The sequence below is a fragment of the Nelumbo lutea genome, chromosome 1 (genome assembly GCF_056320005.1).
Source record: "Nelumbo lutea isolate HS-2025 chromosome 1, American lotus-T2T, whole genome shotgun sequence".
NCBI lineage: Eukaryota > Viridiplantae > Streptophyta > Magnoliopsida > Proteales > Nelumbonaceae > Nelumbo > Nelumbo lutea.
This window is the reverse complement of record NC_142684.1, coordinates 95,750,592-95,766,030: the sequence shown is the minus strand read 5'-3', so window position 1 is coordinate 95,766,030 and position 15,439 is coordinate 95,750,592. Positions and strand designations below refer to the sequence as shown.

General features: G+C 35.5%; 1 protein-coding gene across 5 annotated transcripts; it reads right to left on the bottom strand.

Annotated features, from left to right (window-relative positions):
* Positions 1 to 1,008: 1,008 nt before the first annotated feature.
* LOC148876261 (tubby-like F-box protein 8) lies at positions 1,009 to 6,922 on the bottom strand. Of its 5 annotated transcripts, XM_088966449.1 has the most exons (7): positions 6,695 to 6,922; positions 6,340 to 6,576; positions 5,640 to 5,804; positions 4,357 to 4,827; positions 4,124 to 4,211; positions 2,417 to 2,549; positions 1,009 to 2,011 (listed from the first exon to the last, which is right to left on the bottom strand). In XM_088966449.1, exons 4-7 carry the CDS (start codon positions 4,699 to 4,701, stop codon positions 1,303 to 1,305), a joined length of 1,275 nt encoding a protein of 424 aa, XP_088822575.1. In that variant the 5' UTR covers positions 4,702 to 4,827; positions 5,640 to 5,804; positions 6,340 to 6,576; positions 6,695 to 6,922; the 3' UTR covers positions 1,009 to 1,302. The 5 variants fall into 5 exon arrangements, with proteins under 5 accessions (XP_088822575.1, XP_088822576.1, XP_088822577.1 ...); XM_088966450.1 differs by lacking the exon at positions 6,695 to 6,922 and having other exon boundaries at positions 6,340 to 6,586; XM_088966451.1 differs by lacking the exons at positions 6,340 to 6,576; positions 6,695 to 6,922 and adding an exon at positions 5,991 to 6,318.
* Positions 6,923 to 15,439: the final 8,517 nt, after the last annotated feature.

Here is a 15,439-nt window from a genome sequence, read left to right as displayed (position 1 = left end):
TCATTTATTCAGCTTCATAGCTGTTCGGTGTAGCAACCTTCCAAGAAGTGGAGAAGATACCAAATGATTGTACGCACATTCAGTGCAGTGCAAATGGACGATTCTCTTGAGTAAAAGTCAAATGGCTTTCTGTTAGACAACGAGTAGTGTAGAATTTACACTGTTTATTCAGTATGGATAGCCCAATTCCATCCGAATTCAAATTGACCCTTTTGGATAGATGATAGGACAAGGCATGTCAGATTACTCTGCAAGTTTTGTAAGCTGAATCTAGATTACTATAAGGTCAAAAAAAACCCAGGAAATAATAATTCTGATACTTTATACGACGAACCCTAATATTTTTAACTTATTTTTTTTCTTTCTTTTTTCTCAGTTCAAAACTTCAAGTATCAGAGAGAGAGAGAGAGAGAGAGAGAGAGAGTTCAAGCATTTGTTATCAATACCTTAAAACTCTCTCTCTTGTGAGCGTATAACCATGTTCTACAACTGTTTTCTTTTTTATGTTGTCACTTGTGTGTTTATTGACTTGCTCAGGTTTTTTTTATTAAAGAAATTCATTCTTACCCAAAAACCAAAAAATAAGAAGAAAACTCCAAAGAACCAAGAATCTTTCCACGAGACTTTATTTTCTGACATGCATTCCTAATATCATCCTAAAGATTCTCAGGAGTCAAGACTACCTGTTTTCTTATTTTTGGAAGTTGGTGTGCCCGGATTTTGTGCCATCACAGTACTCGATCAATGTGTCATTATAGATGCGTAGATTTCTTCTTTTTTTTTTTTGAGTGAAATATTTCAACTATTATTTGTAACACTGCTAAGAACTTTGTTTTCCACTCTGCAATGGCAAGGAAAGCAAAGATTTTCAGTGTAAAAACTAAAAATTTTCCACCCATTTTACGTGGAAACAGATGCTGCCAACTTGCCATATGAATAAATCTTGGAAAATTGGATCCCTTCGGCTTCGGGCAAAGAAACAATTGAAACAGTTCACACAAGTTCACGTTTCAGAGTTCCTAGTATCTCAGAACTTGTATAACTAATAAAGATGATGAATAAATTTAAGGTATCACATGCAGTTGACTTTTGGTGAACAATTTGGTGAACAATGGAAACAATAGAGAAGGGAAAAGGCACAGAGAACGAAGTGTAGATTTCCCTCCAATCCGCGTAGTTGACTCAGCTGCAAACTACAGGAACAGTGAGTTTACAGCAACTGAATACATTGACGATCATTTCCTATCAAGAACAACCATCAACTACCTTTCTTCCCCTCCCTGCTCTTACCATTCTTAACGTCTATTCACAAGCCAACTTGGTGTCAAAGCTGCTCAAGCAGATAGCGAAAGCCTGAAATGCAGACAATGGATAGCGATAGTCCATGGTGAACATATCCTTCCCAACTTTGCCAAATTGCAGAATGATCTTGTCATGCTCCGGTGGGGCTGGTTGGGATGGCGTTGGTGCGCCAGCAGCTGGTTGTGTAGCTGCGATCAACTGGAAGTTCTTTACGGAGGCAACAGTTACTCGCCCACGGAAGTTCAAGCACCAACACTGCAACTGCTCATGCCACCTCGGGGCCTTGTTTCGGAGAATCAGGGGTCTCTCCTTGCCTTCCTCATCATTATCACAGGGGCCAGCAATATCTGAGAACCGAGAGCTGCTGAACTCGACTGAATGATCAATGGACTTTGAAAAGGAAATGCTGCCGAATGAATCCTCAAGGGACCGAGGGAGTAGCTCAGGCTGACCAGGAACAGTCCCACCAGCATCAAGGGCTGAGGCAGGGATGGAATGCATGGTGCAATGCATCCGACGAGGACCGCGTGTGCCCAGCACATTCAGCTCATATGTAATCTGGGCTATGTTATAACTGCCGGAAGGAACTTTGGGGGACACTTTCTTTGAGTAGAATCTGCGGCTTGTCCGGCCCGGTGGGGAGACATGGGCACAGTTATAGGGAGGTTGGTTGTCATAGATAATAAATTTTGTACCAAGGAAATTTGACCTGAAACAAGTGAACAATATTTTAGGTGATTTATCTTTACATGTACCACGCCATAACCTCATATTAATGAAAGGAAAAGAGAAGATTTCTTGAACCAGAAAGGTGGACAACCCTGCCCACGTTCTTTAGGCAACCCAGGATAAAAACATGTTTTGGTTCCCTTTTCTCTCATCTCATATCAGAACCAATCCATGTGCCAAGAATCATTTTATCTTCTGTACTATTGATTATTATTTTAATTTTTTGGTTAGCAAGATCACTGTGTATTAGCTATGGAATTTCTTTCTATTCATTTAATAAGCTTTTTCCTGAGGTTGAAGTCACATTCAAATTTTAACAGCATAAGAAACGTGGATGCTTCTTAATAGCACCTCAAATTTTGAGTAACAGAGTTTATCCCATTACCTCAGTTTTCCAATATAGGTATTGCTTGATCTTGATATGTTATTAGCATCCATGGATATTACATATTCTGTGCAAGTAGTCCGCCGGTTCCTTTTTGCAGAGAGAAGGAACTTCCCATTTTCAACAAGCAAAGCTGAAAAATGAAAGGAAAAAATCACAGAAAATTCGTATAAACTAACACTGACAAAAGAAGAAAAGGAAGGCAGAGACATCTCAAATAACAGCCCATTTTGGTATATCCTCAACAACTCCCCACATTCATTAAGTCACATATGCAACCAGCAAAAACGTTCTGAACTGAAAGGATATTAAGATATTTATAAGCCTAGGTGGAGCCATCATCCTTCAAAGTTCCAGGGCAAAGTACTGCATTGTCAATGCAGCTTCGAGGAATATCAAGTTCCAGACTTGGGGGTATGAAAGATTTAGATCCACAGTATTTGTCCAGAATCATCTAGTGTTACAACAAGGACTGCCTCACACATAACTAATTGAAATCCAGAGTGATTATTTTGTTCATCCAAAATTTTCTGACTTGGTGGAACAATTTCATTTCCACGACTAGATGGCATCAAAAGTAAGTCCACATACCTTTTTTGGCTGTACTCATACAAAGATAATAATGCAAGAAAATATGCATGTATGACAATATGAATGTTTCTATTTTGCCCTACTTCCTCTTTCCATTAATTCCTTTTCTAGTGTCATTTTCTCTCCTTTTCCCTGAAATGGATCAGCAAATTTCTTCCAATGTTATTTCCTTCCATGTATCTATACTAATCACAACTACCACATGCATACATCTTCATATATCACATTAGGTTAATGCATATCAAAACCTGATAGTATAATTTAACCACTTATACCTTGACAATAGAAGTTATAAAAATAAGTAAGAAAAAGTTTTACAAACAACACACTAACCAATACGGACACATTTTTTAATGTAATACAAAAATAGGGAATAGCATATCTCCAGTCCACTTTCCCCCTCCTTGTATTCATAAAAGGGGGAAAGAATACCCTGGATGAAGCCACAAGCAATAATCACCTGAAAGTTGCTAGGCGGGTAAGCTCCTTCTTGGAGGGGTCTTCAGTTGCCTTAAGCTTATTTATTACTAATGGAAAACTTTCTTTATCATGCTTAAAGGGGGTTGTATTACAAGAAAGCTTATCAATATCACTTTCACATAAGAAAGTTGGCCTTTAAATGGACAAATACAAAAAGACAAAAAATGGCAACTCAACCAGCAGTCTTCATGTTGGACATATATCAGTTATGAGTCTGAAATTAAGACAGACAGCAACCTAAAACTTGTAATGTTAGGCATGCATCTATTCAGTAGAACTCATAGAAATAAAGCACCATATGGGAAAAAGCAAGAGGCATCTAACCCACAAAACATTCGATAAATATGCATTAACTCAGGAATGTTTTAACCAAGCTTACAGTTAAAACTAAAACACTTTGGAAAACAAAAAATTAATGGTGTTTTTTTCTCTTTCAAAAAAATGCGTGTCAAAAAAAAAAAAGAGCGAAACACCATGAGTTATTACACCAAATAAACCAACATGTAATGATTTATAACATCTAGATACTTTCAAATTTAGAAAGAAACTCTAAATAACCACAAGAGAAAAGTCACAGAAAAGCCTGCAGTGACTTCATGAATTGCAGCAAGTAGTAAACTTCTTTCAAAAGCTTACCAGGGCTAAGGCACAGGAAAAGGTGGTAGGTTAAATTCGATTTGTCCCGCTTGATGAAGCATTGAATAGTTCCATCGCGAGGCCCAGGCTAAAATATCAAAAAAAAAAAAAAAGAGTCATTACATAGCATCCAAACAAATTGTGTTATGAAAGCTGAACTTTCATGATAAATAATTAAACATTCATCTGAATCTTGCACAACAAAAGGCAGAGAAAAAGGAAAAACAACACACCTGTTTTAGAGAAACTGGAAAAGTAAGCTTCCCACTGAACTCTGGACTTTTGACAATTTCCTTGCACATTTCTCTCCATGATTTGCAAACAGCTGCACATGCAACTACATGCTTGCGAGAAGGCCATGTGGTCTCGCTTGCTTCCAACCTCTTAATCACATCACGTAGTAATTCAGGGGGGAGACTAGCCCAGCAGCTGTGCTGAATAACAGGTTCATCATGCAACTCATGGACTGAACTTTGAGATTTGCCTCTATGATGACCTGTAAATCTAACATCGAAACTCCTCCTGGAGAAACTCCCAATACTATCCCTCACATCACGAACGATGCTCCGGAACGACATCTAACCCACTAAAATGACAAACGGGTCACACCACTGGGTTGATTATAACCCCTCAGAGAAATCCTCATAAACAATCTTCAATTATGCTGAATGATGATCACAAATCTTTGAATACAGAAACATTAACTGCAGACAAAGCAGAGGTGATTCAGAATTCCTTGCACAAAGCATAAGAACCAAGAAAAAAAGGATTATGCAAATGGGAACATAAATTATCAAAAAAAGAAAACAAAAAAAGAAAAAAAAGAAAAAGTGATACCCAAAAAAATGAAAGCCTCACATGAGCATCAAAGTAGCTCAAAATAACAAGCTTTTGCTAGAGACAACCTTTTTAAGTTTTCATCTTCCTTGACAACCCAAATTGCCATTTTACCACAGAAACAAGCCCAGTATGCCCAACTGCCCAAGTCAATTAAATGAAAACCCAAATACCATTCAAGTGAACAAACAGCTCCTAACACATTACAGTAAGCCCAAGCGTAGAAAAAGAATTCCAAACATGAAAAAAAATGTGTCAAGTTTCACTTGGACAAAGCAAAAGAAAAATCACATTGCAAAAGGAGTCAAAGAGACTCGGAACAAGAAAAAAAAAACAAATGTATGAATAAAATCAGAAAAAATGAGATTTTGCTGTAACATTTTCACACCCAGATCTCAAATGGAAGGGAAACCCAGACAAAGCATCGACAGAAGATAAGAAATGTAAAGAAAATAAGACAATCATGGATTCTAAACTGGAACAAAAACATGGTTCACAAGGTCAGATCGGCCCTTGACTAATTTAGGTTCACTATTTTACCCCTAAGGTTTCTCTTTTTTCGCCCCACTGTAAGCTTAGATTGACTGGTTAACGGATTCCCGTCAACTGTGGCCACCGGCGCACTTTAGCAAACAGAAGGTTGGAGTGGTCTCCTGCGAAACCGGGCAAGAAGACTAACCTGCTCTCAGACCGCAGCGAGTCACAAGGCTAACAGTGCGCTAAGAACAAGAAACACGCTAGCCACAACTGATCCCAAGCTCAAATCGAGCTCCACACACGCACGCAGACGCCTCCGGAGACCTCTAAGAGATATCTGAAAAGCTTGAGAGCCCCCTCCGAAGCTCTGCAAGAAACCCAATCGGATTGTCAGAGACGGTCAGAAATGAGTGGGGGAAAAAAGATCAAAACATTATCAGGTTTCATCCGTGAAGAGAAGAAAAAACGGTAACAAAAATCTTTCCTCCATAAACATCCAGAAATGGAAGAAAGTAGAAACAAAAACAACAAAATAGGAAACTTTCTCCATTACAGGGAACTGAGGGAAGAAACAACAAAACTTAGAAGAATCCAAGCAAAGCCGTGGCTTTTTTCTCCGCATTTGTAAAAGTAGCCATGAATAATCTGAACTCAGAAAACGAGAAAACCAAAGGAGATCTTTTTAACCATCGAAGCAACAGCAAGGAAACATAAAAACTTGAGCTCAAAAACACATGACAATCTCCACGATGCAAATCCGAGCTTTGCACCACCTCCTTCCTTGAGGAAGAGAAAAATTCCCCAAAACGGAACAGATTTACCAAAACAATTCCCCATTGAGTCACCGAGAAAAAAGAAAAGGACAAATAAACTCAAAAACCAGCTGAAATCAGAGACAATACCTAAAATCAACTAAAAAACAACCAAAAGCTCCGTAGAAGACGCCCGTAAAAACAGATATCTTCGCATCAGAGCCTAGATCATATAAAAGAGAACCAGAAGCTAAGCTGCTTCTGGAAGAGCTCCTTCTCTCATACACAGAGATCAGATCCTTGGCTTTGGTACTCGGTTTCTCATTTCCTTTTCCTCCTTCTCGCTCATTCTCTCTGAGACCCGGACCTCAAACCTGATTAAATTCACTTCATGAACAAAAGATCAAAAAGCTTAATACTTATATTTATGTAACTAATTAATTATTTATTTACATAATTATTAATTAATTAATTAAATCCAATATATGATTATTTCCAGAGATACCGGGCGCATTTTAGCTCCAACCAGAAGCCAGGCAACCCGTTGGATCTTTAAACGGCTCTGCTTGACCTTGACGTTGCCACGCGGCGTTCCTTAGAACCATATATCATGGAGCTCGCTATTTCCCAAATGTTGACGGAAGCTTGTTGTTCCGATCGAACGGATGGGTATCCCTCTCAGGCTCTTTTTACCGTGCTCATGTGAGAGTGAGAGAAAGTTACGAGTCTTATGACTAGGGCACGCCCTCGTCATGAATGCTCATATAGTCTAATGACGTTATTCCCCCTGAATAATATACGAATTTCACTAATATGTCCCTTAACACTGCGTGACGTCAGTTTAAGTGATGGTGATACTTATTTGTTTAATGAAGCTATTTATTGGGCTTAATGATGATTAATTTATTACATTTGTGTTGCATTAAGGAATAAAGACGTCACCTGACGGGTAAAACCTTAATTACGTCCGAAATCCACGGTGATTGTTGTGTGGACACAATTGTCCTTGACTCGGACAAAGGGTATGGGAGAGGACAAGGAATCGGTAAAACCGTAATTCTGCGTTAACAAGGCTTTTGCTACTTCTGATGCTACGTGTCCGAATATCCAGCTATTTCTGATGCCACGTGTTCGAATCCTCTAACTATATGCCAATAGTGAAACGCCGGTCAGCATGACAGATGGCTCCATGTGTGTTTTAGGTAGAAATGTAATACTGTTGACGATTCAAATTTAGAGGCAAAAGTGACACGTTAGCAATGCCACATGAGATGACGCATTTGTCGGTGTGGGGTTGGAAGGCTGGGTTAGCTTCAAAGTGATGAAGAATCAAGACCATTCAATTTAAGAAACATGGATGGAGTTGACATCTTCTACCAACAATATACGTTTCAACCCTTCACCAACTTGATCTAACACCACACATCTCATAATAAGACTGAGACCCACCATATGCATGAGTGGTGCCGTGTGAGATGATGTTGATAGAAGATTGGAACATGTCTTGTGGGTAGGTGATCCTGATGGAAAAATCTCCAAATATGAATTAAGGTGGTGTTTGATACCAAAGTTTCTTTTAAGTGTTTTTTGCCAAGTTTGGTTGAGGCGTTGAGCATTTTCAAATGGTTTTATTCAATATTAATTATTAAATGCTTAAGGCAAATTTTAGAGAAAATATTATTTTGACTTTTTCAGCATTGGAAACAATGTATTCGTACTTTTGCCTACTAGTATAATAGCACATGTATAAGCAAGTATAACTATATAGTATTTGAATTTAAACTTGCACATAAACTTAGGCAAGTATCCACTTTATATAGTTTGAATATGTTTCTCATAAAGCATTTTTCATAGAATGTGTAGATTTTTCAATACATGATGGGATGCCTACAAAAAAGAAAAGTACACGATGAATGTGTTGTGATTTGTGAGGTTGGTGTTAGGTGCACTCTTTAAAGAGTAAATCCTTATTCCCTTATATAGTATATAAATATAAAAATGGTGTCTGATTAAAACAAAAAATAGTATAATATGTGCATAGAATTTGGAGTTACTTTATCAAATTACAAGGTGTAATTGTGTGAAAAATGACAATGATACCAAACACCACTTAATTATAAGGGCTTGTTCTATAACATGGATGAAAAATTAGTGGGTGTGGACTATTCCACACCATACTTTGCGGCAATAACCAATCCACGTCACACCATTATTTGTTGTTATTTTGTTATTTTGAAGTATGGAAAAAAAATGTATACATTGAAATTGTCCACACCATAGAGGCACTCTACATGTCTCGTGTGGATTATGTACACCACACTTATTAATTTCATACATCTGAATGGATGGGAGATCCATCATATGGATGGCCGAACCTTGCAGGAAGGTTGGGTGAAATTTCAAAAATTTCTTTACTCCCACCCGGGAATCCTATTCCCAATTTAGAAAACTGCATCTTCAAGGTTTGTCTCATAACCAAACTGGACCAAATCTGAAACCAAGATGAGGGAGGGATACACCTGACATGGAATCCACGCAAAAAGCTCCTCCCAACATAGATGTTCACGCCCAAAGAGTGTACCAAATCCTCCCTCTATAAAGATAACACAACTTAGGATGAGGCAGGACCAATGGGTAGTTCTTCACCAAGAACTTGTGATTCTTCAGCAAGAATCGAATGGGATAGTGAGCACAACTTCAAAATTGTTTCTTCCAGCAAAAACAATATGAAGATCAAATCTTGATCAGATCCAAGAACTGGAGATCGAACAGGATAGGGTGACAAGAGCAGGAAGAAAAAGAACTAAAGGCAAGATCAATCTAACTGAGTTGTCTTCTCTCTGTGTTGTGTTTGGTGTCTTTTTCAAGTCTGCCCTGCTCTCTATTTATAACCTTAAAGAGACAACCCCCTAATCTGATTAGGAGTTTCATTATCCAAATCATTATTTGGATCTGGACTCTTTAAGTGGATAAGAGTTATTCTCTTATCCTTATCTACTGATCCAAACCCAGATCTACCCCTATTTAATTAATCTAGTTCGAAATGGGCTTTTAGGCCCATTAAGCTTTAAGGCTCACTTCCTTTTAATGCTAGCTAGCTTGGCTCTCTTTGTATGGCGTGGGACCCTAACATTGATCTACACATCAGACACATGGGTTCAGCCTAGCCTCTGTTACATGGCCTGGTTGAATTCACTACTAAACACAGTGAACCCCTGAGTCCATCACCATGAGCTCTTAATGGGCCCAACATTTACACTAAATGGTCATTGGGTCTATTCATCTTATGAAGGCCCAATGACTGTGGGCAGATGCAAGATTAGTCAATCAGGTATAACTCTCAATGGTCTTACACTTAACCTCTCAGCCCTTAATGATCAAACATTGCCTAACAAGAGAGGACCTCTCCCTCGACTGCAAGGTACAATGCTGCATTCTCCACTCAGATGGATTCCGGGAATTAAAACCTTTTGCAAACATTTTGAAACCATAATATACATATATATACATATATATATATATTATATATAATATATATATTATATAATATATTATAATATATATATATATATATGTATATATATATACAAATATATTTTACAGAAACAAATTTCAACGGTTAAAATCAACTACCGGCAGTTTAGGTTTCCATCAGAGAGAGTGCACCCCCGATCATTTACTCTGTCCGACAAAGTGGCTGATCCTGTTACTATGATCACCCACTAAGATGAATTCTCGAACTGCCCCAACATACCTAGGTTTTGACCCCCTCTAAGAATCTCACTGATTGACACATCAAAGACAGCCCAATCTGACACTTAGTGCAGTATCATAATCGAGTCTAGGGGTCAGGTGTAATATTCCAGTTTTGCTCATCTATCTCCAAGGTCTAAGGCAATACTAAAATTTTGGTCCAGTTCAGGGTTTCAAGAAAACTCACACTGCATGTACCTCAGGTCTCACCCTGGTACTAGAGACAAGCCACCCCAACCAACTTGGCAATACACTAGTGTTAGCCTTGGTAGAAAAAATCTCCCCAGATCTATTCAACGGCTGTAAAGGTTCTAAACTAACATGAGTCTCATATGCGTCCAGTTTAAGGGTATTACATAGAAACACACCACAATAACATGAATCAAATATGTACTTTATTCATTTACAATAAATGTCATAATGTACATCATGCTGATTGGAGCTAAGGGCAAACACTGTCTAACACATCTCACATACAACTTGTGAGATAATCTACACTATCAATCATGAATGAAAAATTCTTATACATTAAGCCTAAAATAATTTGAAATAATAATACAAAATAATCATGGACAAAACTTAAGCACATTTTTTTTCATATAAGAAACCAATGAAAATCACACACAAAAAAAGAAACAAATATAATAAGGTTAAACATACCTTTTGAAGAAAAGAGAGAGAAACTGTTGTTGGATCGACAACGAATGATGGAAGAGGGAGAAAATACTAGAAACAATAAAACACCTTTGTTGGTTGAGAATAATGGAGAAATGAAGATAAAACAAATGACAAGAAGAGAAAAGAAATAGATGAAAAGAATGCTATTTGTTGCAACCGTTTTCATTATAGCGATAGAGCTTTGCACAATGGTGGACTTGTGCAGCAATGAGAAGAAACTATAATAGAGGGGTTTTATGGCTTCAAATTAATAAAAGAAGGTGGTTAAGGCAGTCTAATATTGGTGATACTGAATCGTATCAACGGGTTGTCCTCACCATAGACCAACCCCAACCACGATATTTTGTTGCAACCAATATTTTGTTGTATGGACTAGTCATCCCTATCTACAATGTTTTGTGGATAAGGACGATCCACACCAAAATGTAAGCATAATTTTCCCATGGGTATGCACGAAATAATCACAAAACCTAATTAACACCTAAATGAGAAGGTAAACAAGTTATTAAGCTAATTTACTTTAGGTTGAATTTCTATCAAAAGTAAAAATGCATAAAAAGGAAATAAAAAAGAATAAATGTGTCAGAATAAGGTTTAATTTATTGCAATGTATCTTATCATATGGTACAATATATATTGGTGTTTGACACATTTGATACATAAAATATGAAAGGGTAAATTGCATATAGGCATCTTTTACTTTGGAGGTAGTCTCACTTCAAGGCCTTAGCTTTCACATATGCGACTTTGATACTTGAACTTCTAGAAATATACATTTAAGTCCATCTACATTAAACTAATGTTATAGTGAGGGGGTAAAATTACAAAATGTCCATGTTTAGATTCTCTTTATTTCACTATTCATCTTCTTAACTTTTTCTACATTTAAACTTGAACACAAATCAACAACGACAGAGTGAGCTCACTTTGGTTTGTTTATTGGGGGTAGTCTCACTTTCAAACACTTTGCCATTGTTGTTTTGTGTTTTAAATCCAAAGATAGAAGAAAGATAAATAGAAAGTTAAAGTATAGGTATATTTGTAATTTCACTTACCCTTAAAGTACAGTAGTACCTCTTTGCATTTTACCCAATACAAAGAATAAGGGAAAATCAAAATAGATTTTTTGCTTAAGAACTCTACCCACAATATAGTGTGCCTTCACATCTCACCTACAAACACATCAATGGCAACATGTAAGATATAAGTACACAATGTTCAATTGCATTGTATTATGTGTAAACCATGGCCAAGTCCTATGGGCAAGAAAATCAATATAAAGGAAAACCCATATTTCTTAAGTTTAATATCCTTCTCTAATGTATTCCCTTACATTTTATGAAAAAAGTGATTTATATATGTAAGAGTGCCCTTCATGGCTAGTTTTAATGTGGCATAACTTGTTGTAGATTGAATTATAGTTTGATAAATTCCTTTACATTAGCCTTTTTTATGGTATGCTTATCTTTTTTACAAATACTAAAGCTGAATTCAAGGGATGTAAAACACATATTTGGCTTTAGGCCAATGTGAATTAGAAGTTGATTTTTTGATTGATTGATTAGTTGAGAGAGAGAGAGAGAGAGATTTGGATTTCCTACTAACTTTAATCTTTTCTCCTCTCTACCAACCTAATTAAACTACACCACCTATCCCTACCCTTGTTAAAAGAGATTTACGGTCCATTTGGTTCGCAATTAGAATCAGAATCAAAATCCTTAAGAATTGGAATCAAAATGGTCCATTCCCATAGTCTGTTTGGTTTTGATAGGAATGAGAATTAAAATCAATAAGAATGGGATTTCATTCCCAAGGGAGGGGTAGGGAATGGTCATTCCCTCAAATGGGGGATTGCCATTCCAAAGGAATGGGAATGGGATTCCGATTCTGTCCAACCAAATAGTTGGAACTGGAATAACCCATTTTGATTCCGATTCCAGACCTCTATTCCTATAAACCAAACTGGGCCTTAACCTTTCCAACAACCCACCAAATGTTAACCTCCATTACATATTATTTTTCTATTTTTTATGTATAAATCTTTTTTTTTAAATAAATCTCTATTTTCATTTACCCACAAAACACTCCTTTCCCCTTTCTCTCCCCTTTGCCATTAGAAACCTAATTAAATCAATTAAAAGCATCTTGCTTTTCACTAGTATTTGTACAATTGGTTGTAGTAAAAGCTCTTTGGATTTCTTCTATGTGAATTGCAAACAAGCTTGCTCTCTTTAAGATTAAGAAAATACTCTTTATTTAGAAAACACTTCATTTAGAATCATACAATCAATTTTTGAAATAATATCTATTTGATTTTGTTAAATATACTTATTTGATGTAATCATTTATGTATTGTAGATTTTTATTTAATAATATCTTAAAAAATGATATTTTACCATGAAAATAAATAACTTTATCTTTTAAAATAGTACAATTGAATTGTAGAACAGATCATAATCAAAATTTGCTAAATCGTCTATAATAAAGTGAGGTTTCCCCCTAACATTAAATTTTCATAGTAACCTGAATTTTATTTAATAATATTTTGTGCCAAAAGAACAATTATTCAATAGGAGCACCCAATGATTTATTATATGATAACGGTAATAAACATAGATGATTTCTTTTGTATAGTAATATCTATACTAAATGTATTTATTTATTTTAGTATTTGTTACATGCTTCAAATTATTTCATGTATAAGCAATACAATTCATTTGTTAGTAATTCTAGTATGTTTCAATTATTACATATAAGTGGTGCACATATATTTATATAAGACTTTAATTTTTTTAAAGAAATCAATCATACTAGCTCTCAAATAAGTCAGACACAATTGCCTAATATCACATTTTAAGATTCAAAGGAAGAAAAGGAAAGCCAAGATAAACAAGTAGAAGATAGTAACTAATAAAATTTTAGAAAACAGATAAACCTTTTTCAAATTTGTATTATTTAATTTCAAATATAGATTGGTTTGTTGTAAAATGGTGTGTTATAACTAATATATACACCTTGGAATCTCGTTTTAACATTAGTGATTAAAGTCACTTAGAAATTGCAACAAGCTAACATTTCGCCACATTATGATTTGAATCACATTAGAAAATGGTAATGTTGCATTAATTGATTAGATCATGGAAGAGTATATATTTTCCTTTGTTAAAATAATGTAGGATCATATTAGTTGATAGTGGATCTAATATTGATACAAAAAATGTGATCTAATATTGATACCAAAAGTGTGATCCCAATAAAATTAGTATATTAAAGTTAGTGAATCACATTTTTTGGGAGTAGATCGAAGCTCCAATTCAAGTTAAATTGAGCAACATGACTTGCACACCTTACAAATAAGGGTGTCATCCCCAATCATCAAATAAGCTATGACATTCCCTCTATAATTACAAAATATTCTTATTTGTACAAGTTTGAAAGCTACCTTTAATTATGTTGGAGATAGTTTATATGTATAACAAATTTATATCTGCATACTAAAACAATGATGGCCATGTAAGTAGTGTTCATATCTCCATCCCCTGTATCACTTTCATAATTTTCTTTTGTTTTTTGAGCATTTTCAAATTCTTTATTAAAAATTATTAAGCCATTTTCCTTTTTTTTTTCTACCCAATCATATGCTAGAGATGTTTAATCTCATAAAACGTCTCCCGACAATGCCAACTATTCCCTTTTGGTTCTATTTGTTTTACTTTTGTTTAGGTAAGTGTACTTAACCGGGTAAGTATATCCCAAGTAAAATTTGTCTTGGTAAGCATGCTTCCCATGTTCGTTTAAGCTATAAATTTACGGGAGGAAGGGCTTATCAAATTTTCTTTCCAAACAGGTAAGTTGCTTATCTACTAATATTCATTAAGGAACATTGGTAACTTGGTCAACTTTCCCGCTAACCAAATTACCTACCCTTATTTACTAAAAAACAAATGAAGCCTTACAGTTTGTTTGATTGTTGTGACTGAGATGGAAAAAGGAGAATATTCCCAAAAGATGCTTCCTTTCTTGTGTTTGGTTGGGGAAAAATAGTGAGATATAACGAGAAACTGTACCACTGAATTAAGGATGCGGGGTCTCACCAAATAGGTGCGACCCCATTGAGAAGCAAAAATACTAAGAAGCTTGTGTAAAAATAATGTCGAGGACGGTAGGTCTTCATCATCTCAGTCGAGCTTCAACCTTCCAACGGTCATAACCCAAACGTCTTCATCGTCATCTTTGGCACGTTGTTACAGATCTAAAATATTTACATTTTTTAGATTTACTAAATCAGACATATTTCTTTTTTTTTTATGTTTTTAGACTATTTTTTTTTCATATATGTAACATTGTTTTTTAGAGTTGATAATCCCTTGCAATAGATCTGCCAAGGTTTCCGGTATTCCTTGACATGATTAAGTTTTTATTCATTTGATCATTGTATTTGATTTCTATATGAGTTTGCCTTACATTGAAACCTGTTTATTGACTTTGGTGATATTTACCTATTTTTTTATTATTGTATTTTTTATAATTTCTAGAACTTGTACATTACAATGCATAATAGTTCCACTCCAATGCAAATATATAAATGTTTTTCTTAGTCTTGTAATTTGTTTCACATGGTTAAGAATAAAAAAAAAGTTGATTTTTGATTATTGTCTTCATTTATTCATCATTTAACAGGTGATATATTTATTTTGACCACAAAACGAAACAAGAAATGAAAAAAATAATCTACAACAATCTAACTTATCTCATTAGCAAGATTATTGCTTAAGTATGTGCTTGATATGATAGATTATTAGTTTTCTTATTCAATGAG